This window comes from Camelina sativa, chromosome 17 (assembly GCF_030686135.1).
Source record: "Camelina sativa cultivar CO46 ecotype springtype chromosome 17, ASM3068613v1".
Classification (NCBI taxonomy): Eukaryota; Viridiplantae; Streptophyta; class Magnoliopsida; order Brassicales; family Brassicaceae; genus Camelina; species Camelina sativa.
This window is the reverse complement of record NC_141896.1, coordinates 21,445,361-21,469,284: the sequence shown is the minus strand read 5'-3', so window position 1 is coordinate 21,469,284 and position 23,924 is coordinate 21,445,361. Positions and strand designations below refer to the sequence as shown.

At 36.3% G+C, this 23,924-nt stretch overlaps 4 protein-coding genes and 2 long non-coding RNA genes across 6 annotated transcripts; 3 read left to right on the top strand and 3 right to left on the bottom strand.

Annotated features, from left to right (window-relative positions):
• Positions 1 to 5,044: 5,044 nt before the first annotated feature.
• Positions 5,045 to 6,739, top strand: LOC147924140 (uncharacterized). The gene is made up of 4 exons (XR_015586240.1): positions 5,045 to 5,459; positions 5,854 to 5,924; positions 6,042 to 6,139; positions 6,228 to 6,739. It is a non-coding gene; the product is annotated as an uncharacterized LOC147924140 (long non-coding RNA).
• A 358-nt stretch (positions 6,740 to 7,097) lies between these two features.
• Positions 7,098 to 10,259, top strand: LOC104757479 (uncharacterized). The gene is made up of 5 exons (XM_010480226.3): positions 7,098 to 8,333; positions 8,455 to 8,573; positions 8,683 to 9,348; positions 9,436 to 9,766; positions 9,857 to 10,259. The coding sequence occupies exons 1-5, from the start codon at positions 7,533 to 7,535 to the stop codon at positions 10,169 to 10,171; spliced, it is 2,232 nt and encodes a 743-aa protein (XP_010478528.2). The 5' UTR covers positions 7,098 to 7,532; the 3' UTR covers positions 10,172 to 10,259.
• Positions 10,260 to 10,447: 188 nt separating this feature from the next.
• LOC104757478 (uncharacterized) lies at positions 10,448 to 11,604 on the bottom strand. The gene has a single exon (XM_010480224.2). The coding sequence runs from the start codon at positions 11,548 to 11,550 to the stop codon at positions 10,636 to 10,638; it is 915 nt and encodes a 304-aa protein (XP_010478526.2). The 5' UTR covers positions 11,551 to 11,604; the 3' UTR covers positions 10,448 to 10,635.
• Positions 11,605 to 15,147: 3,543 nt separating this feature from the next.
• On the bottom strand, positions 15,148 to 16,206 carry LOC104757477 (uncharacterized). The gene is made up of 2 exons (XR_762433.3): positions 15,746 to 16,206; positions 15,148 to 15,657 (listed from the first exon to the last, which is right to left on the bottom strand). It is a non-coding gene; the product is annotated as an uncharacterized LOC104757477 (long non-coding RNA).
• A 767-nt stretch (positions 16,207 to 16,973) lies between these two features.
• On the bottom strand, positions 16,974 to 18,100 carry LOC104757476 (uncharacterized). The gene is made up of 4 exons (XM_010480223.2): positions 17,935 to 18,100; positions 17,713 to 17,827; positions 17,445 to 17,615; positions 16,974 to 17,317 (listed from the first exon to the last, which is right to left on the bottom strand). The coding sequence occupies exons 2-4, from the start codon at positions 17,815 to 17,817 to the stop codon at positions 17,234 to 17,236; spliced, it is 360 nt and encodes a 119-aa protein (XP_010478525.1). The 5' UTR covers positions 17,818 to 17,827; positions 17,935 to 18,100; the 3' UTR covers positions 16,974 to 17,233.
• Positions 18,101 to 19,513: 1,413 nt separating this feature from the next.
• LOC147924139 (uncharacterized) lies at positions 19,514 to 20,506 on the top strand. Its single transcript, XM_087496642.1, has 2 exons — positions 19,514 to 20,087; positions 20,145 to 20,506. The coding sequence occupies exons 1-2, from the start codon at positions 19,514 to 19,516 to the stop codon at positions 20,504 to 20,506; spliced, it is 936 nt and encodes a 311-aa protein (XP_087352768.1).
• The last annotated feature ends 3,418 nt before the right edge of the window (positions 20,507 to 23,924 follow it).

The following is a 23,924-nucleotide window of genomic DNA, read 5'->3' as shown; positions in this document are numbered from 1 at the left end:
TCCAGTCCCATCCGTACGTACGTGGGTTACGGCCATCGTCTGGGGTTACATCAGAGCCCCTCCCCCTACATTCGGAGTTAGAAGCGTTGTTGTAGGCCATGAAGCGTATACGTGCTGTAGGGATCGCTTGTCAACATTTCAAGACTGATTGTGTTGAGTTACTCACTATGGTGCAATCTCCTGAAGATTGGTCATCCTTCTCCAACCTGCTCGATGAGTTTAACTCGCTAGAATCCTTCCCACTATTCTCTATCTCTTGGATCCCGCGTGCGTCAAATACGAAGTCAGTTTGTCTTCTCCGTGCTTCGCGTTCTCCTATCTCTGAAGTTTCTTTTGTAAACACCTCCCTCGAGCTTGAACAACTAACAGGGGTATTTTCTTTCAATTTATTGTTTGGTTGAAAAGAAAAAAGTAAATAGATACACTTTTAAGAAAAGGGAAAAATGCTAAAAAATACCTGAAGTTATTTTTATTTGGACGTTTAATACCCAATGGTTTTGGATTGGAATTAAAATACATCAAATTATGAAAATGTGTCATTTAAACCCCAAAATAATAAGTGTTGTTATTTTCATACCCACGATTTTTCAACAAAATCAAAATTCCAATTTTACCCTGGTTATCTAATTAATTATTAATTTTTAATATAAAAAATATCGGTTTTGTGTTAACCATATCAAACCAGTATTAAACCCGGTTATCAAGTTCTCCTTCTTCTTCCTCTTCTCTCTAGTCGGCGTCGTTTTATCTCCTTTGACGGTGAAGCCGTACAAATCCTAAAACTTACGATGATGTTGGCTCGTTTGGTGTTGATGTTCGGACGGAGAATCAGAATTTGAGATTGGAGTTCCATTGTCAAATAACGTCTGCTTTGGATCTGAAACATCCTATGACAAATTCGATTTCTTTTCTGTTTTGATATTGTCTGAATTCCAGATTTTTCTTTTCTTTTTGGTTTCGTCAGATTCAGACCAAGCACGAACACATAAACATACACACGGTCAATTCATTTTTTTTTTTAAGTTTCTAGGCTGCTGCTACAAAGAACACAAAAACGAAATTAAAAAAGAAAAAGAGAGATGTTATAAAAAAAAATTCAGAACAAAATCTGATTGATACCTTTGAATATTATAATTGTTGTCAATGCAAACGTTATCACCTCTCTGATACCTTTGAATATTTTCTCCCCTACGCGCACAATCAAAAAATGATTACAGCTTTTTTGTTTTAAAAAATAGAAAATTTCGAGAAACAAGACGAGTGGGAAGAAGAGAGAAAGAGGAGGAGGAAGAAGAGAGGAGTAGATAACCGGGACTAATTCCCGGTTTTATATGGTTAACACAAAACCGAGATTTTTATATTAAAAATTAATAATTAATTAGATAACCATGGTAAAATTGGAATTTTGATTTTGTTGAAAAATCGTGGGTATGAAAATAACAACACTTATTATTTTGGGTTTTAAATGACACATTTTTATAATTTGATGTATTTTTATTCCAATCCAAAACCATTGGGTATTAAACGTCCAAATAAAAATAACTTCGGGTTTTTTTGGCATTTTTCCCGTTAAGAAAATAGTTGTAAATGAGTTCAAAGTTATTAAAATAAAATTAAATTTAACAAAAAATATATATTTAATTCTTTTCATAAGTAAAAATAATATATAAAAGTAAAGAGATAAACTTTTAGTTATAAAAAATAGTTGTTGTTCTTTTTGCTATAATACACTAATGTAAATCCATTTATAAATCTACTATCTACATTACCACTAAAAGTGTATTTGTACAAACAAATATATTTTACTGTTAAAATATACTATTTGGTCTTTACTACTACCAACAAATTGTTTTTATGAACATATTAAATAACCTATTATATGTCTCTTCACTTTAACATTTTTATAGTTACAAAAATGCATACATTAATCTTACATCCTCCTATCTTATATATTACAATAACAGTTTTTTTGAATAAATTATTTGATTGGTGAAAATAATATGAGACGATCTATTTTTATTTTATATTTTTTAACTTCAACAATCTTTTTCTTTATGTAAAGGTGAGTATTTACATTTTTATAAAAACAGTAATACTTGTATAATTTTCACAATCATATTTTTTGTCATCATTGAATCATTTTTTATCTTATATAAAAAGTAATCCTTTTTCTTGTAAAATTAGCAACTTAAAATTACAATAAATAAACAATATTATAAGTTCAAATTTTATGATATGTATATATATAACATAATTTCTTTATAATGATATTTTCCAAAATTTTAAAGCTTTTTAAATATATAATTTTCTTATAATTGCCTTTTAATATTTTTAAAACTGTTAAAAACAAAACTTTTGCTTTACATTTGGAAAAAGTTTTTTTTTTAAATTAGATTTTTTTTTTCTCAATTTTGTTTTTATATAAAATCTTTTTATGGTAGATTTTAAATTTTAATATTTCTATTTTTTAATATTTTAAGAAATTTAGAATTGACATATGCCAACATTTGAATGATACAATTGACACGTGTCACGATCTTGTTAATGAGTAACTTTGACATCAAACTTTATATAATAAGATACGGTACACAACACTCTTAAACTAGAATCCACGACAGGACAAAAGACAAGTAATAGAACAAATATGATGAGATTATACAGACACGCCTCCTAGTTATCATATCATAGAATTTCTTCGGCTTCTTTTCTTGTCCTCCAATTTTGAAGACTAAGCCCTTCTTCGTCCAACTGACTACCAATGTCACTTCTGTCCCACTGGAGAGAAAGAACAAGAACCATTTCTCCTTATCTTCTGATCCATCCACAGCATTGAAATCAGTCACAAAGTTATCAACTCCGAGGGTCTTATCCATACCATAATAGACATGATCATTCCATTGTTTGTATGTTTGGTAATGACTCCTCCTTTCCTTCTTTCCGGGTATCTTTGGCAGAATTGAACCAAAACGTGAGATTTCGAAATTAAAATTTTCTTGCACAACCAGTCCACACATGGGTTTAATGGCTAATACCCCTTATATATATCATGGGTAATTTAATATAAGGTAATTTAATATAATTTAATTTAATATAAGGTAATGTTTTAGGGAAAGAATTGTTTTAAAATTAAGTGATGTTTTTATTGTTTTATGCAAAATTTTTGTATCAGTTTTAAATTTGGACTATTTGTATTCTCCAAAATGTTTTGTTATTAGTTGAATAATATCTTTTACGCAATAGTCATCTTTTAATATAAAAATATCATTTATGTAGTTTTTTTAATTAATATGTCAAAACCTTAATTAAAATTACAAATTTGTAACTAGGAAATACATTTATGTGTGGATGTAGTTTTTATGAATTGTAGTTTATTATAACTTCTCATATAACTAAAGGAGGAAGCTCAATGGGGATCGTGAATAAGGGGATCAACAAAATTCACAAATATTTCAAGGATTTGGTAGAGAAAAAGGTTCATTTTGGGAAAAAAGGTTCATTTTGGGAAAAAACTTTTTAATAAAAAAAGTTGGTGATTTGAAAGATGAAGGAAATGAATTGTGTTGAAGCTAGGTTGAAGAAACCATAATCCTCCAATGTGTGGAATTTACAATTTGGAACAAGTATTTGACTTTAATTTGGATTGATTTGTACATTTGGAAGTCTCAAGGTTAGGGGTAATAACTAATACACAGATCTTGCGCGAAAATAATTTTATTAAAAATAACTTGTTTTACGCATCTTATATTAGATTTTAACCTTTAAATTGTTGAAAATCTTTCAAAAAATATTTCTTATATGAGTCATGTTAAAATTATTTGGTTAGATTTTGATATCATTTTTATGATACATCAAAACTTAGCCAAATAGAATTTTGTCTTTCAATGTGGATGTCCGAATGTAATTGATTTCCTCTTTAAAATACTTGTCATATATATGTATATTGGACAAAAAAAAATTAAGATCTCTCAGATTCGACAACAATTGGAACCAAAATTTCCCACCCAAAATGTTTAAAGAATGACAAAACTTTGACGGCAAGGATCACGTCCACTTCAGTCTTATTATTAATGTAGCATTAAGTGATGAAGAAAACATGTTTTTGTATATTATTGGTTCTCTCACTCTACCCTTACGATGATTTTTTGTTTTTTATGTTGACAAATTTGTGTTTTAATCATAATTTGTGTTGATTTGTTTTTGTTGTTTGTTTAGTTATACTCAGATTATTTTAGTGCAAAACAACTTTTGACTGAATCTAAGAGTAACCAAAATTATTTTAATACAAAACAATTTTTGACTGAATCTAAGAGTAACCAAAGTCTTTACTGTTAGCGGTGTGATTGTGTTATTTGTCCAATGGAGAGGAAGACCAAGCACTAGTATCAATTATATTTTTTAATGTTCACAAAGAATTTGTTCGTTCAAATTATTAAGTAGAATACTCAATTGGGAGTGATTTGATTTACCAAACTGACTTCTTTGTTTCTCCCTACTTATTAGAGGTTGTTCATGTATCGAAAAACATCATTTAGAGTCACCACAACATCGTGCTTTATGTACCTGATTGTGTGCTTGTAGATCATTACCATTTACTGATTTAGACTGATCACTCAAATTACAATTCATATTTATGTGGGTAAATGGATCACAGTCCACGTGGTACAGACGTACAGTATCTCGTTCGACCAAATCTCAACTTAGCAGCCCATTATAAAGTTTTAATAGAATTTTCCAACCTTATACACCATGTAACATAACTATTATTACTATATTTCTTTACATATTAAACTAAAAAAGAAAAAAAAAAAAAAAAGAATAAGATTGATTAGGAAAAAAGATTGTACCTAAAATATTTTGTATTCTTTACTCAAATTTGTTTCCCTTGTCAGTTTCTTCAATTATACTATTATTCTAAATATGTATAGTGTTTACTATCTTTAGAGCATGATTACTGAGAGTTACTCAGTTGGTTGCTTTCTTATTTATGTCCGAAAAAAAATTAAAAAATCTAATAATATTGTCTAAAATGCGAGAATCGCTTCTCCAGGAAGGAGCGGAAGCAACCCATAAGGAACGGTACGTGTCAAATTTTGGTTGGTTGTCGGATATATAAATTTTTTTTTTTTTTCATTTTCTTCTCTCTCTTTCGCGACCCTTTCTCATTTCTCTCTTGAGGTTAACGGTGAATCGGCGATAGATTCACTTCAAATCCGGAAAAATCGATTAAACTCGAGGGTTTTGGTGATTGACACCGATTTGTTTACGGATCGGCTTCCAATCACAATTGTTGTCATGTCTTATTCGCTTCTGTTCTCAAGATCCTGAATTTTCTCCAAGCTTTCATCGGTGTATCGATCATAATCTACTCGATTTGGATGCTCGATCAATATAACCATCATGTTCCCCCGTTAAACCTCCTCCGTCTTAGCCTCTGGCGGCTTCATCTCTAGAAAACGAAGGTATGTTGGGTATCTTTCTCTCCGATTCTATTTGTATGTCGTCGCCTCTCATAATTAAGTCTAACATCAAAACAGGGGCGTATAGACTTAATTAGATTCAATGTCGTCGCCTCTCATAATTACATTAAAAAAAGTACTTGGGTTGGGTGTCAATGATTTATGTGAATGTGTATGTTGTGAAGTAGCTTTTGATTTGGGAATCAAGAGGTTGCTGAGCAACCAACAGTTGATAAGGACAACTTAAAACAACAGCCCTAATTAGATATTTGGTTGCTCTTTTGATGTAAATGTCGGGTTAAAACAGTTTGGTTGCTGTCATTTGCTTTTGCTCTGGTTTGTTTCACTTCAAACTCCAAAGAATGTTGTTTTGATTTTGATGAAACTGATGAAGCAGGTAGCGAGAGTAATAGTGCAACGTTGACATTTGATGGTGTTGATAAAATGGGTGAAAGGCTTGCTAATGAGGTATTTAGCCAGCATTGTTGTTTTCACTTTGATCTGCAAAGTTTATGAAATTATATTTCTCTTTGATAAAAACTGCTGGTCTTTTATTTACTTTGTCGTCGTCCTCTACGAGAAAAGTAAGCAAGGGAGACAAGAATGTTACACACTACTAGTCTTTTATTTTCTTTGTCGTCGTCTCAACAGTGGTCATTCCGGTTATAACCAGTTTCTTCCAGGTTTGTGTCTGAAATTGCAATGTCCTTGAGATGAAGTTTGGACCTCAAAAGTAGCTTGCTTAATTGATTTTTGGTTGTGTCCCTGCAGCGGTTCCTGCTCCTGTGGTCCGAAGACCAGTTACTATTTAAACAGAGGCTTGACTCTGTTGTTTACTTGTTGTACAGCTTCTGGTCCAGTGGCTATAGTTCAGAAGGTAACTGGTTCATGTGTCTCAAAGGGAAGGACTTACTACAGATACTCAACAACTGTGATTAACAAATCTTCTAGACCTCTGAAAAGTCTCAACCTTTCGATCAAGAATCTATATGGACCAATCTGGGGGCTCTCGAGATCATGCAATTCGTTCGGTCTACCCTCTTGGATGCACTCATTGCCATCCGGGAAATCCCTAGAGTTTGTCTACATTCACTCAACATCACCGGCCAATGTGGCAGAATCAAGCTACACTTTGGCTTGACCAAACAACAACTACACTCAAAGGAATCAGTGTGTATAGGTCCAAATTTTAACCAATTAAACAAGTGTAAAACACTAATAAGGTAAAATATGCCTTGAGTAACTTTTTTGGGGTTCTCTAATAATAGGTTGATTTTGCTTAAGTTCTTTTAGGGTTGCTTTACTTAATTTATGATTATTTATATAATTAATTAATGTGAGAGTAACTATAGTGGGTTACTCCACTAATGATGGCATAAAAAAAAGTGCATGGTTCCCAGTTTCCCCACTCACCAACGGCTAAATCTCCCAACGGCTCCAATTTGACTATCGCATTTATGAGTTAGGAGCCTTTATCACCTTTAATAAACTCAATATTAGTATAGTAATCAAATGCTCCTTTTTTTTGCCATTACTAATTAAATACTTTTACCAATATAAATGACAAGTGTATAGAGAAACCTTTAAATTTATTTATATAGTCTAAATTTATACTCCAGCTTCTTTTTTTTTAGTTTCTTTCCATAACGATATTTCTCACTTTTGGCCACGGAAGCTTTATCTTTCCCTCGAGCGTACACCTCATATATTTATTCTCATATTTTTACAGACACGTTCCCAAGTTTAAGGGACAAAACAGAGCGATTTTAGGACAACACATATTTGTTTTAGAAACAAAAAAAAGGTTTTTTACTAAACAGATAAGAACAATACTATTTCATCGGTTCTGTTTCTTCTTCTTCTTCTTCTTCATTCATTCATTCATTCATCCTCGTATCTCCACCACTTCTTGTTGTTCTGTTTTCTTTAACGGAGAGAAAAATCTGTGTTTTCACTAACCCAAACCTAATTTCTCTTTCTTTATTCTTCTTCTTGTAAGAGAGAAACAGAGTTGTTCCTCTTTAACTTTCATCGATCGAATGGTAATTTGATCCTTAAGTTCGATTCTGATTAACAATGGCGTCTTCTCAGGTGGAGATACCTTCTCCGTCTCAGAGTCAGAGATTCGGGTTTATCCTCAGAGACCGTAATCAAAACGCTGGCGTTTTCCAGAAGAATCTCAAACCTTCTCCTCCGGTGAAAAACCATCACGAGCTCGAGCTCTTCAAATCTCATCATGTCTCCGACGAGAACTTGGTCGATTCTTGGATCGAGACTCACAGTAACAAGAACAATCATATTCGATTGGCGGAGAAACCAACAGAGCGTGCCCTTGAATCTCCCGTTGAACATGGCGGTGCTTCTTCTTTGGTACAGATGTGGGAGGCGAGGCTAAACCGATCCAACACCGTAAACTCACCGAGCAGTGGCCGCTGCTCGGTGAGTAGTAGTCGGAGCGATTCAGGACTTAGTAGTGTTCAAGATTCGATCGATGGAGATTCTGAAATGGCTAAAGAATCCAACGTCGCAGAGGCTACAAACCCTAAACCGACTGTGGATGTTGAATCTGAGAGCAAATGGGGACGAGTCGCTGATCTAGTTCGGAGGCTTGGCATCGAAGACAAGAAGCTAACCATCGGAGATAGTGGCGGCGACGGTGGGGTCTCAATTTTAAGAACGCCGAGGCCTTGTAGCAGTTCGTCGTCGTCTTCGTCGGAGAAAAGCAGTTTTCCGGTGGTTAGTTTCTCGCCGAGGATCCGAGGACGGCAAGCGTTTACCGATTTGCTTATGCAAATGGAACGTGATCGCCACCGTGAATTGGATTCACTTCTTGAACGCAACGCAGTTTCTAGGTTTACTCAACGTGGTCGTCTCCAGGTAAAATTATATATTTTTCATTATCTTGATAAATCACCCAATGTTTTTGTGACTCTTTCATAATCCACTCAATAATTTATTATTAATTCCGATATCGTCCTGTTATGTTTCTTGCAACCAGTCAATGTTAAAGCTAAGGAGCCTCAAACGCTGTCTTTTGATTCAAGATCGAAACCTGTCCAACGCAAAACCAACCGGACTAAACCGGATCGAATCAGGCTCTGCAGTTCTGAATTTAAGGTTTATTTCGTAACCTCTGTTCTTAATCTTTTTCCTAAAAGGTTCTTGATTTTAGTTGTCAGCATTTGCTTATTTCTGATTCTTGATTTTTGATTCTATCGCAACGCAGAGAGAAATTTCGTGCAAATGCATTGAATACCGCGGCTGCAGCAGAACAGAGGAAGGATCATCATAGATCTGATGAGATGACTAACAAAGCTGTACAAGGAACTACCGAGAACACGAGGCTGCAAAAAGGCGGTGTTACTCCAGAAGCTTTCTCCAAAGAGCGGTTGAACATCCGTGACAGCAAGATAGAGGAAGCAATGTTATGTAGTAAGGAAGGAGAAGCTGTAAATGCAACTGTTGGATTAAAAACGAATTGCCTTCAACTGCAAGAAACAAGAGAAGTAGAAGAAACTTGCAATGACGACGGCGAGGCTGAGAAGAAAGAAGAAGAGAAGACAATTCTGAGCCCCTGCATAATTGAAGAATCGTGGTTAAGACAGAATCAAAGTGAGTATTGTATCCAAGAAACTCAAACACAAGGAGTGTTACATGAGAGTGATGAGATTGATCAGTGCCTTGAGAGACACGAAACATCATCATATCTGAATGGATGGGAAGAACAAGGAGAGTATGAAGATGAGCAGTCTTATTATGGAGAAACGAACAATGATTGGCTTAGCGAAATATCTCGGCCACGAAGTTACTGGGAGGAGCTGAGGAAGTCGAGGTACCTAGAAGTAATGAACACTCGTTCTGAGAAAGAGGACATACGCAGGCTCCTTGAGCGGTAAGTAACCATCATATTCAGCAAACCTTAACTTCCTTTTACTTGTTGAACATTGACTAAGAAAATGTGTGTTTCCATATAATCCAGAGGAACGGTGACAGATTTTCTGGAGAGCGGGTTGCGAGAGAAGATAGATAATCTCATGATGTCCCGTGTGCAGTCACACTCCAACAGGCACTCTAACCAATGGGAATTCCAACAAGTAGAAGAAGAGGCAGAAGAGACAAATGAAATCGAAGAAGAAATCAAAGAAGAAGAGTCTTTAACGGAAGGAAAAGAGCAAGACGATAGAGATGACTCAAGCCAATCATCATCTTCATCACAAATCTTTGCATCATCTCCTGCAGGATCATGGAGTTCTCAAGACACTGGAGTTACTTCCACTCCTGTCTTGTCTGTTCAAAATCCTCATTCACCTGTGAGTCTTCATCAATTTCTCATTATACAATAGAAACTTGCAATCGCACTAGTGGCAAAAATCATTGAACCGCTTAAAAACGTTTTTCAGGAAATGGAGCTGATAACTGGTATGAGATCACAGATCCAACAGCTACAGCAAGAAATGTCAGTTTTACGAGATTCAGTCAAAACGTGTTTGGATGCAAACGCTAGCTTGCAACACAAGATTCAACGAGAAAACCCAATGAAACGAAAATGCTTCGTCTGCGACGATACGCAGGTTGAGGCGGTTTTGTACAAGTGCGGACATATGTGCACGTGCCTAAAATGTGCCAACGAACTACACTGGAGTGGAGGAAAATGTCCGATTTGCCGAGCTCAGATTGTGGACGTTATTCGTGTCTTCTTCGATACAAGGAACTGATTTTAAAACGCTGACTATTTCACTAATCCTATTATACTCTCTTAATATTAGGTTATGTAACCCGGTTTTATGAAACTTTTTTGATCTCCTTGAATTTTGCAACCACTCTAGTAACCTAAATACACACTAAATCGATTTTGATACTTAAAATAGCACTCAAATGACCTAAATACACACACTAAATATTGGACTTTAAAAGAGAACAAAGTTACTCTAGTAAATATTGGAGTTTTGGAAGTCAGAAACAGAGCTTTTAAATAAGCAAACACGAAAAAATGAGTTTTGAATAATTTCATTATCATCGATTTTGATTTCTCAAAGATTCAACAACCCCTCTTGCTCTCTCTCGCTCTCTCTTGATAGATATTTGGTATTTACACAGCATCCGTAGATACAATACATTCATATACACATACATATTAGAAAAAAAAACTCTCGGTGTTCTGTTTTTGTTTCCTCTCATTTCATGCGTTTTGTGCGGTCAAGAAAGTATTGAAGTCATCTCTAGCCTTACGCAAACGTGGAGTGATACAAGTTCGCGGAGAAGTAGGGCAAGAAACAGAAGCGGACGAGGACGAAGTCGAGAATCTCACACGACGTTGCGGTGAAGTCTCAGCCGATCTCCGGTGATCTCTAGTACTCCTCGTTTTCAAAACGCTTCTTAAAGCCAAAGTCTCTGTTTCTCTATCGAACAAGAAACCAGAAGTCACCGGTTCTTGCACATCTCTTCCTCTGTTTCCTCCTCGGCTGTTGCACTTCGTCATCTCCACGGGGAAATCATGAAACAACCGACCGTTATCTTGGATCAGAGCGGTCGTCGAAGCCCAAGAACCGCATTCGAATTTCTCTAACGAGGCGCGTATGGAAACAGTTGAATTCGTGAAGGAAGAAGCTCTGATCATCTTCTTCTCCATAGAATCTTGTCGTTTCGAAGAAGATCTAACGGGCTTGTGTTTACCGAATCCAGGCAGAGATAAGCAGAAGGCGTTACATTTGAAATCTTCTTCCTTGTAGAGAATCTTCTCCGAGTAATGTGTTTTCCTCATAAAAAGGAATGATTCTTGGTGGCTAAGCTTCTTCCGAGTTCTCATTGGCTCTGGGAGCATAGGAAGCGGAACTGCTGAGTCTCTAGGAGGAGGCATGGCAGGCGGCAGTACCATTCTGAAGCTGTCGTCTCTTGCTGAGGAACGGGAGAAAATAGGACTGATTGATTTCTCGTTCTCCAGAATTGCCTTCTTAATCAAGAAATTGATATTAGTGTTAGGGTAAGGGGTTGTGTTAGGGTTTTCTCCTGGAAAAACACTGAAACCTTGCCACTCACTATCACACGAATTATGGGCTAAACCATCTTCAAACGCAAGCATTGCCGGAGGAGGCATAACTAGATTTGTGAACGGAAAAGAAGAGATTAGATTTTGAGAGATGGGTTTATAATTTTCCGGGTAAAAAATATGCGGAGGATAGAGATATAAGTAGTAGGGAATATAAAAGAAAATGGGAAGCACGTTGATCATGGCAAAAGTAGTGACTTACATGTCGGTTCTATCTTTGTCCTCAGATTTTGACATGTGGTTACTATCATACATACTCCATGTGTGTGTGTATCTATGCGAGAATATTAAAATAAGATGAGATTTTAAGGAACAAAAACAATGATTTGATTTTTTCAGTTTTAGGATGTTGGATGGAGACGTATGAAAAATGGTTTGCACGTAGTTCGTGACCTGATCGTTTTGAGTTTACTTTACCTTTGTGTGAGTGTTCCTCTGTCTCTCTCTATATGTAAGTAAGTCAACACTTCTGTGATATGTGAATATTAGTTCTACTTCCAAAACGAATCCAAGATTTACTCTTGGAAAGCCAATAACATACGAAGTAGTACAAATTAAGTCATATTTTTGCTCGTGTGAACATGGTTACCGAACTTAATTATCATTTTATCTGAAAAATCTCAAACGTACCTAATACATTTTACAAAAGGTTTATGAAAATATTAATTGAGCCTTTTTTTAATTTCCTTAAACTTGTCTATGGTTTTTTGGCCTACAAATCACGGAAACTGGATAAACCAATATGAAAATCCAATTGTGCAATGTTGACAAACGGTTCTTTGAAATGTTTCACACTAACCAAATAGACAAAACATAGACTTCTTCGCTGTAAAAATAAAGGCTGCTATATTACTATTGGTTACGCTTAGTAGATTCTTATTTTTTTTTAGACGAGACCTTCTTTGCTGGTTTCACCCTCGTGGATTCAAGATATATTATGATATCGGACGATGGCTGGTTCAACATCTTCGGAAAATAAAACACAAAGCACACATGCAAATAACCCACAAACCACAAATACCACTGTCCCACAGCCTTTTATGTATAATCAATCTTGGGACCAACCTTTTTACCTCAGCGTGATTCTCAACGCCGTTGGTGAAATGCCGGCATTTGCCATACACTACATGAAAACAGCCAGTTTTCGAGAGAATGAATCGTCAGTAATCTCTCGGAAACAGCCTTTTCCGACAAATTACCGAGGAATAAAAGTCCTCAGAAACCGCTTGTCGGAAATTAGAAATCGTCTGAAATCCGTCGGAAATTTCCAACGGATTTCCAAGGATGTACAATTTCCAATGGATTTCCAAAGACGCAAAATTACCAAGGAATTTTAGAGGGAAACATCTTTTCCGACGGAATTCCAAGAGGTAAGATTTCAGAGGAATTTCCGAGGGAAAATAATTGCGAGGATTTTCCGACGACTACAGAGTTCCCGAGAACTTTGCAAGGGAAATAAAAACAAATAAATTTATATATTTATTCGAAATTATAAATAAATTTATTTAATATAAAAATAAAAATTCTTCAATAATAAATAAAAACTAATATATCAAAAAGCTGAAAATAAATATATACATATCCTAATACAAAATATATAAACCCCAATACATAATTATCAAACTAAATAAAAATTCTCATAAAATTAAAATAGTTTAGAAAAAAAAAATTCTTTAATCATGAGATTTTCTTGCTTCAGTTCCTCGACCGTCGCATCTTTTTCTTTCATTATCCGGTTAAGATTTTGAACTTGTTGAACAAGTTGATTGTCCCGAGGAAAAACTGAAGAGACATTCCCATCTCGTGACACAAGATTTCCTAAACCGGGTCTCTGACCTTTGATTAAAGGAATTTCCTAAGTTAGAAGAATAAAAAATAATTAATGATAAGAAATAAATAAAAAGACAAAACAATATATTTAAACATACCTAGAGTATATCAAATCTCTAATTCAATAACAAATCCAATCTACTTAAAATAAATTAATTCTAAAATAAATACTTTCTAAAATTATTTACACAAATAAATGGTTTCTAAAATTACAATCTAAACATATATCAAATCCCTAATTCAATAACAAATCCAATCTACTTAAAATAAATTAATTCTAAAATAGATTCTTTCTAAAATTATTTAGACAAAGAAATGCTTTTTAAAATTACAGTCTAAATCTATATCAAATCCCTAATTCAATAATAAATCCAACCTACTTGAAATAAATATATTCAAAAACCTAATTCTAACAAACAAAACCAAAAATCACAAATCAAACTTACATGTTTGAAGATGGTGACCGGCGGTGGGAAGGAGCTGACCGGCGGAGGGAAGCGGAGCGGACTGGGGGAAGGGAAACGGAGCTGACCGGCGGAAGAAAGCAGATCTGACCGGCGGAGGGAAGAGATGACCGGCGGAGGGAAGAGATGACCAGGGGAGGGAAGAGATGGCCGGCGGCGTTGGGAGCAGGGGAGGGAAGGAAAGACCGGCGGAGCAGGGGAGGGAAGGAAAGACCGGCGGAGCAGGGGAGGAAAGAGATTGTCCTTCGATTTCAGCAGTTTTGCGACGCTATGTTAGTTTCCTTGGTTATCCGTCTATAATACCGAGACTGATGTTTTTTATATATATATGATATGTATTTGTATTATATATTACATATATTTATATTATAATCACAACGGATATAATGGCAAAGTTCTCACTAATCTGTCAGATAGCTCTTAGAAAAAACCAACAGTCTTGGTCCCTCAGAATGCGTCGGAAATGTTGAAAATTTTCCGAGAATATTCTGACGACCTGGTTTTCATCGGAAATTTCCAAGCAATTACAGACGGATTAACATATTTCCGAGGATTTTATGAGAGACTTTTTTTCCTCAGAATTTTCTCGGAAACATGTCGGAAATCTCTCGCAAATCTGTCAGAAATTTCTTACGGATTTTTTCTGTCAGAAAATTCGTCTGAAATCGACGTGTTTTCTTGTAGTGATAGTATTATTCGGTCCGTGACCGTGAAAGGCTCATTATGACAAAAGCTTGGAATTATATAACATTTTACCAAAAATAATCATTTAGAAATGGAAAAACAATAAAAGAACAACTATAGAACAATAGAAATATAAATTAACAAGCTTATGTTAGACACTTAGGTATGACGGATTCATAGAAACCTTAGCCTCTCTCTTTCTATGTTTCTTTAAAAAAAGAAAAACTGCATGACTTTCGTCATAGCTTATGTAACACTTTATCAATAAATTAATGGGATAATTGACTAAAACAAAAGAAATATAAATTTAAAAGCTTATTTACAGTCTTAGGTATGACCGGTTCATCATATACACCACCACAAGCGTATGGGCCGAAACAAAAAATTCGGCATGATATCCATTGTGCGTGTCATTAATGGCTTTTATGCAGCAAACTCTAGTCCAAGAAAAGACTGGACAAAGAAAAACACATATAATAAAACAAGGACAGAACAACTGACCACCTACCACACAACTGGCGAGTATGAGAGAGGACATGAATCAACGTTCCAATTTTAATTGAGCCCCATAGTCCTTTAATTTTAACATTCCAATTTATCCTTCGTATTAATAACATGCATGGTATTATTATTATCGATATCGTACGTTTTACTTTACGTGGATTACTTTTCTTCCGAGTACAAAACTTTTAAATTATGCCATAACAAGAAACATCATGATAAAGTTTATCTATAGTAACAACAAACATTAACTAGAAATAAGATGAGCACACAAATACTCAAGATTCGACATTGAGGCTTAAACGATTTTTGATAAAATAAGATTTGATGAACTGCAGCGATATCCGTTGTTGGGAAAGCCAGCGGCGGGAGAAAAAGAAAAGTTGTGCGTGGACGATATGTTACAGAGATACTACGGCGAGCTTGGGCGTTGGCAGATGATGTGTTGACGTCTCTAGCATGGGGACTAGAAGCTTTTAACTCAATGGTAATGATATATGCCGACCAAGAACCGAAGTGGAAGTGTGTTGGATAGGATTGTTCAGTTGGATCTTGGTTTTGTGATATGGATCCCGGTTCATGGTAATGGAAAAATGCCGAAAGCATCTCCACATTGGTGAAGTGGGGGCAGGTTGATTTGCGGTGAGAAGTATAAATTCGGTCTCGTTGAAGCCCTCTTCTTGACATTTACACTAGTTCAAATTAGAGTCCAAGAAAATAGAGCTGACAAAAGAAATATAAAATACAAGATTCATAAGACTAACCGATCATGGCGAAGACAAGGGCTTAAAAAGAGGGTAGATATTTTGGTATCATGTTCATGACCATAAATCCGGATTTATATCACAAAGCGAGGATCCAACCGAGCAACTCGGTCCAAAACACTTCAAATTGGGTTCTTGGTCCGCTTATATCATTACCATCGAGTGAAGGCTTCTAGTCCTCACGCTAAAGACGTCAACACGAGCCGCTTCATCCGCCAACGCCCGAACTCGCCGAAGCATCTCTGCATCGTGTCGTCCACGCACAACCGCTCTTGTTCTTCAGCCGCTGACTTTCCCGGCAGTGGTGGCCGAATATCACTGCCGTTCGTCAGTATCTTATATATTTCAATTCTTATATATTTTATGAGGTTTCTTTCTTCTATACTATATATAAAGCGAGAAGGGATGCGTTGCAACTTGCACATTAAATTATTAGGTGTAGTAGATGTAGTAGGTACACTGGCCACTCTAAAGTCTCGCTTAGCTAAAATAGCTTCATGTGCATGAGTGATCATTTTCATTTGCTTTTGTGGACCATAAAATGGCACAGAAGATCGAATAAATTCCACGAAAATTTGCATATCCTAACTATATGATGGCAAATAGCTTCACGTGAACCAACTTTTTCTCTCTTTAATTTTTCGTGTGGCTATAAGAGACATGGAAGAATAAATTCCATGATAAGTTATCATTGATAACACATGAGAGGAGGATCCGATCAGTCGATCACATTGATGGTAAATCTAGACACAAACAGTTTTATTCTAATAACAAACAAAATTATATACATTTGTTCCTCTTCCACAGATTAATACATCAAATACTTACCATCATATAAGCCTACATCTAATCATATAATAAAATCAGTGGAATTAGTGTTGCATGGTCTAAAGAAATGAAAATAGTAAAGTACATTTCTAGAATTCGATATTTACAATCACATAATTTTAGTTCAAGTATGTCGTCTTTTTGAGGTCCCGGCTAGCTCTTTCCCTGGCCTCAAGCTCGACCTTAACTCTATATGTTTTATAGGCTTTGGCTTAGGTAAATATTTGCGATCTTACCATAAGAACCGCCTCTGTTTTTCAAGTTTTCATTGGTGCGTTGGCTCTGATGTTGGCCCCTTACTGGTTTAGCTAGTAGTACTATGATTCCTTAGCTTTGGTTTTATTTTCTCTCGATTTACTAAGTGATAACTCCCGTTCATCTATGTTTCCTTTTGATGATCTATTGGAAACAGTTCTTCTATTAACATACACACTCCACTTAATTGGTTCATTTATACACACTACTAAAACGTTCCTTAGTTTGTCAAACTGAAATGTAAAGGTAATTAGAGACTCTAGCTGCAAAATTATTGATACAAATTGGCATATTGACTATGTTTCCTTTAATCAAAACTCAAAACTCAGAACAACTTAACATCTCTAACTGCTTGCAACCAAAAGCAGCACTTTCCAAAAGAAAAGCTATCGTATCGATTGTTGACTAATCGGAGCTAACCTTCTTATCGACACTCGACTTACTGAGGATCAGAACTCCAATGGTAATCGATAAAGCTCCTGCAAACCACTGCCAATAAATTGGAACATATTAATTAGCCCATTATTAACCAAAAAACATCACTTCATCCTTAACAATAATCAAATGTCTATAACCAAACAAAACACACACATTTTTCCAAGATCAAAATACTTACGCGGAAGGATAAAGATTCTTGAAAAAGAAAGAGACCAGCTAAACCGGAAGATAAGAAATTAGCAGCAAAGTTTGTGACAGTAGCTTGTAGAGACGAGAGAGCTCTTAAACTGTTTACATAACATGCCCACATAACCACATTGCACATTACAACTAACCCATACTTGATCACCTGTCAAAGATCAAAACTTTTTTCCTATAAGTAATTTGATCAAAACTCAACCACCACCAAAAAAAAAAAAAAAAACAGAGAAACAGAACAATCTTACGAGAGATGAAAAGAACTTGGCAGAGATGGCGGCAAGAGCTGCATTGAGACCAGCTGCGATTGCCCAGATGTAACCTCTTCTTTGCTTCAATTGTACATCAGCCATCGATTCAAACCTATTTGTATAAATTTCAAGATCCATATAAAATTCACTTAATTAGTTTCAAATCGAACTGGTTTAAAAAGCAAATTGAAGTGTTGGGTTCATCACCACTTGACATACCTTCGATTGCTGCAATTTCGGATTTTGTTTCCGGTATAAGTCTTACCAATTTGAGAGCATCAAATCTGAAATTGGAGAAAAAGAAGAAGAAGAAGAAGAAGAAGAAGAAGCAGAAGAAAGACAAATTGAAAGCTGAAGAAAATAGTGTAACAAAAAAAAACCCGATAAGACCTGATATGGGCCATAGGCCCATCATGTAAATTCGAGCTAAGGTGATTCATCACCAAAAATTGCGAAAAAAATAGGAGTGGGAAGCTGACTTTGCTAATCATGGAGACTCGGCCTCTCGGCCATACTTAGTCCGCACACCTTCGGCCCATTAGCCGAATCCTTTTTGGCAACTCCTTACTTATGTCGGTTTAAACTTAGGCCTTTGTACTCTACTATATATATGCATGTAACCTCGGGATTAATCAATAAGAATACACAAGAGCTTTATTCCTAAACTCTATATTCATAACACGTTATCAGCACGATAGCCTTAAACCCTAAGGCAGCCGCCGATCTTCTCTTCTTCCCTAAAACCCTAAACCGCCTCTTGTTCTTCATCTCCTTCGAGACTTATCTCTTTGTCTCGAGTTCTCTTGCTGATCCACGAGCATCCTTAGCTCGTGATCGAGTTCTTCTCAAAACCCTATCGAGGTTATTGGTTACGCGGTTCGGGGTGAGTTCGCGCGCAAGGAGCTGTTCGCGTGGGAAGCTGTTCGCGGTTCGTGGTTCGTGGAAGCTGTTCAAGGTGCGAGGTTTGTGAGATATCTGAGGTCTTTAGCTCCCAGATCATATCCGGTCAGACCCTATTGGTGTTAAGGTAATAAGATCTCAAACCTCCTTAAAACCATAAATCGAATTTGAACCCTAAATACTATCAAACCCTAAAACATCCAAGTATACAATCTAACAAATTTTAAATTCCCTAAATCTTAAGACTTAAAATTGGTTGATTAGGTTGTTAGATTGATTGTAAATTGCACCAAACTTTGTCAAGCTGAAAATTGGATTGATTGCTTAAAGTTGCTTGAATTGTTGTGTTGCATAAGAACCTAGAACCATATTGTTAAGATCATGAGATAGATTTCGATCAAACTGTTCTAGGATTATTATAAACTTGGATTGTTTCATGCACCATATAAGAAATCGAATTCGCATAAGAATGTTTAATCGGCTGCATGAACTAGTTTTGTGATCTAGGATTGAATCCGATCAAGAACAAAATTTTGTTAAAATTCCATAATCATTAAAAACATATATTTTCGGAATTAAAATATTAGGATAAGTTCCTAAATTAATTTAGCAATTATCCAAAGTCTTAAAATATTAAATCCTAAACTAAATAGGAAACTTAAGAAAAAAGAAATCCTATCTAAAATTGTTGCATGCATTAGCCTATTTGCTTTTGTTGTCTTGCATGCATGAATTTAAACCATAAACCATAAGTGGCAAAGGCATGTTTCGGTCTCAAATACCGCATGGCCTATGGCATGGTTCGGTCTCAAATACCGCATGTCCTATTGATTGAGTGCATGGTTCGATCTTAAATATCGCATGCTAACATTCGGATGTCTATTTCTCTTTTATGCAGATGGCAAGCCTTAAGAGCTTAGACTACCCAATATTGAATGCTTCTGGTGACAACTACTTGCTATGCGCAATGAACACCAAGATCAACCTGAAGTCAAAAGACTTGTTCGAGTGCATCGAAGAGGGTAACGCGAGCATGGACAAGCAAAAGAATAAGTGTATCCAGCACATGCATCACCACATTGCTGAGAGTCTCAAAAACCAGTACCTATTCATAGAGAATCCTCTCGACCTTTGGACAACGCTTAAACGCAGATACGGGCACCAAAAGACGGTGCGACTACCAAAGGTCGAGTACGATTGGAAACACCTAAGGATCCAGGATTTCAAAACCGTGGATGAATATAATTCTGAGCTCTTTAGGATTGTCTCAGTCCTTAGGTTGTGTGGTACTGTGGTAACAGAAAAGGAGATAATGGATAAGACTTTGTCTACTTTTAGTCCTAACAACATCGTCCTTCAGCAACAATACCGGCAAACAAAGTATGCTGACTATGGGGCACTAAATGAGGTTCTACTGCTAGCTGAGCAGAATAATGAACTGTTGTTGATGAATAGTGCTATGAGACCTCCTAGTACAGCCCCATTACCAGAAGCACACAAAGTTGATTTGGGAAAGAAAAGTCCTGCAGAGACTAAGGAGCTTAGAGAGCCTAAAGAGACCAACTACGTCCACAGAGATAGACATTACGGCCGTGGTCGTAGTGGCAGAGGATGTGGTGGTCGAGGAGGCCAAGCTGGCCGCGGACGTGGTGGTAGAGGCCGTGGGCCTTTCAAGCCACAAACCAAGAAAAAATCGGTTTGTCACCGATGTGGTATGTCAAACCACTGGGCAAAGAACTGCAGAACTCCCAAACATCTCATTGATGCATATCAAGAAATCTTGAAGAAAAACCCAGAAGCCAACCTTGTGCATCTCGATGATGAAGGAGACTTCGATCATGAGAATGATGACTCCCTAGAGACTTCCGATTGCCTCAAAGATGTTGAATGAATTTTCGATTTTATTTTGGTTTAATTCTATGCTCTTATGCTTTAATTTATTTCTATGTATGGGATAATTGATTTGGTTTAAATTCAAGGATTTATTTTATAAAATTATTTGCCTTATTAAATTAAAACATAAAATGTTGTTTTATATAGAAATGGCTGAGGATATGAGTGAACTAGTGGTGGACAGTGGATCCAGCTACACTATACTAAGAGATAAAAGATATTTTATAAACCTCACCATGAAAAATGCCAATGTTAGTACAATTGCGGGTATAGCAAACTTGATAGAGGGCTACGGCCAGGCTCACATATTATTGCCTAATGGCACACACATTGAATTAAGTGATGCCTTATACTCACCCAGCTCTAAGAGAAACTTATTGAGCTTTAAAGATATAATATTAAATGGTTATCATGTTGAAACCAAGGGTGAAGGAACTAAAGAGTTCCTATATATTACAGAAATTATAAAAGGACAAAAGAAGGTCCTAGAGACTATACCTGCACTAGCCACTGGTTTATACCATGCTAAGATTAATATGATAGAAGCTAACTTGGCTAAGCATAGAATGTTCAATGAACAATTCACTCTATGGCATGACCGGCTAGGCCACCCGGGTTCGAACATGATGCGTAAACTGATTAAGAGTTCAAATGGGCACAATCTTAATGAAAGAAAAGTTATCCCTAAACATCTCACTTGTGTAGCATGTGCACAAGGGAAACTTATTATAAGGCCATCACCAGTAAAAGTCACAAAAGAGACTTTACATTTTCTGGAAAGGATACAAGGTGATATATGTGGACCAATACACCCATCTTGTGGGACATTTAGATATTTTATGGTGATGATAGATGCATCAACCAGATGGTCGCACGTTTGCTTGTTACAAGAAATCTAGCATTTGCTAAGATGTTGGCTCAAATTATAAGGCTAAGAGCACACTTTCCAGATTTTCTACTTAAGACTATACGTCTAGATAATGCTGGTGAATTCACATCCAAGCGTTTAATGATTACTGTATGTCCATGGGGGTGAGTGTGGAACATCCTGTGGCACATGTCCATACACAAAACAGACTAGCTGAGTCCTTCATTAAACGAATACAAATGATAGCTCGACCATTGTTAATGAGATCGAAGCTCCCTATGTCGGCTTGGGGACACGCAGTATTACATGCAGCAGAACTCATACGCATCAAGCCATCTAGTGAACACAAATATTCACAATCCCAACTATTAACGGGTCAAGAGCCAGACATTTCCCATCTCAAAACATTCGGTGTGCCGTTTATGTACCTATTGCTCAACCACAGAGAACTAAGATGGGACCTCAGAGGAGGATGGGAATATGTGTTGGATATGAGTCTCCCACCATTATAAAGTATCTTGAGCCATTAACAGGAGATTTATTCAAGGCCAGATACGCGGACTGTCAATTCATTGAGTCCGAATTCCCTATGTTAGGTGGTGAGACTAGCAAGCTGGTCAAGGAATTAACATGGAATCAAACATCCTTAAATTGGCAAGATCCTCGAACTCTAGCATGTGATGCAGAGGTTCAAAAGATTATACATTTACAGCAGCTAGCTAATCAATTGCCAGATTCCTTTGCTGACCCAAAGAGAGTAACAAAATCGTACATACCAGCTTGCAATGCACCAGTACGAATTGATGTTCAGAAGGAACACAATATTCAAGTTACTATAGAGTCTAAAACCCATTTGAAACGAGGTAGACCATTAGGTTCCAAAGATAAAAATCCTCGAAAGTCCAAAGGTGCAAAACAGACCGAGGTTCAGGGAATTACAGAAAGTACAGACATGGCTGCGTCAAATGATAAGGAGCCGGATGGGGTTCAGGATGCTGAACCTCTAGGTCCTGAGAATATTGATAATAATGAGATTTCAATAAACTATATCATGTCTGGAATTAAATGGAACAGAAAAGATGTCGACATTGATGATATATTTGCATACAAGGTAGCACTTGAGATAAATGAGGATCTAGAACCCACATCTATATTAGAGTGCACTCAAAGCAAAGATTGGCTTAGATGGAAAGAAGCTATTGATGTGGAGTTAAACTCTTTGAAGAAGAGAAGTGTGTTTGGTCCGATCTTAAGGACAACACCTGAAATTAAACCAGTTGGACATAAGTGGGTCTTTGTAAGGAAGAGAAATGAGAACAATGAAATTGTGAGATATAAAGCACGACTTGTAGCACAAGGATACTCTCAAAGACCAGGAATAGATTATGAGGAGACAGACTCTCCTGTGATGGATGCAACGACTTTTAGATATCTAATAAGTCTGGCTGTAAGAGAAAAACTGGATTTGTGGTTAATGGATATTGTAACTGCATACTTATATGGTCCACTAGATAATGAAATCTATATGAGATTACCAGAGGGTATAGAACTCAAAGATAAGAGTGGTTCTCGAGAACAGTACTGCATAAGGCTAGACAAATCGCTTTATGGACAGAAACAAAGTGGTCGAATGTGGTATAATAGACTTAGCGAATATTTGGCAAAGAAATGCTATAAGAATGACCCAATCAGTCCCTGTATATTTATAAAGAAGTTTGCAAACAAAGGATTTGTGATAATAGCAGTCTATGTGGATGATTTGAACATCCTTGGAACCTCTGGGGAAATCGCCCAAACAGTAGAATACCTCAAGAAGAATTTGAGATGAAAGACCTAGGCAAGACAAAATTCTGTTTGGGATTGCAGCTTGAGTACAGAAACAATGGTATCCTTGTGCATCAAAAGGCATATACAGAAAAGGTACTCAAGAGGTTTAATATGGAGCAAGCTCACCCATTGACTAGCCTCATGGTTGTGAGAAGTACAGATGTAGATAAAGATCCATTTGCTCCTAAGAAGGCCGATGAAGAAGTTCTCGGACCTGAAATGCCTTACCTCAGTGCTATAGGAGCGTTAATGTTCTTGGCTAGCCAAACTAGACCAGACATATGCTTTGCCGTGAACCTCCTAGCAAGATATAGTTCTTGTCCAACTTTGCTAATCATGGAGACTCGGCCTCTCGGCCATACTTAGTCCGCACACCTTCGGCCCATTAGCCGAAGCCTTCTCGGCAACTCCTTACTTATGTCGGTTTAAACTTAGGTTTTTGTACTCTACTATATATATGCATGTAACCTCGGAATTAATCAATAAGAATACACATGAGCTTTATCCCTAAACTCTATATTCATAACAAATCATTAATATTTTTGATCCACAAAAAGTTACTGATTAACTTTGTCTTTTTTTTTTTAAGAATATAATTTGATCCAATTTCAGTATTATACGTTCTGCGTTCATGTATGCTAACTTGTAAAACAACTAGTTCAAATATATATTCTTTCTAAATAATTAACTCAAATGTAATTACTTTTTTAACCGTATCTAA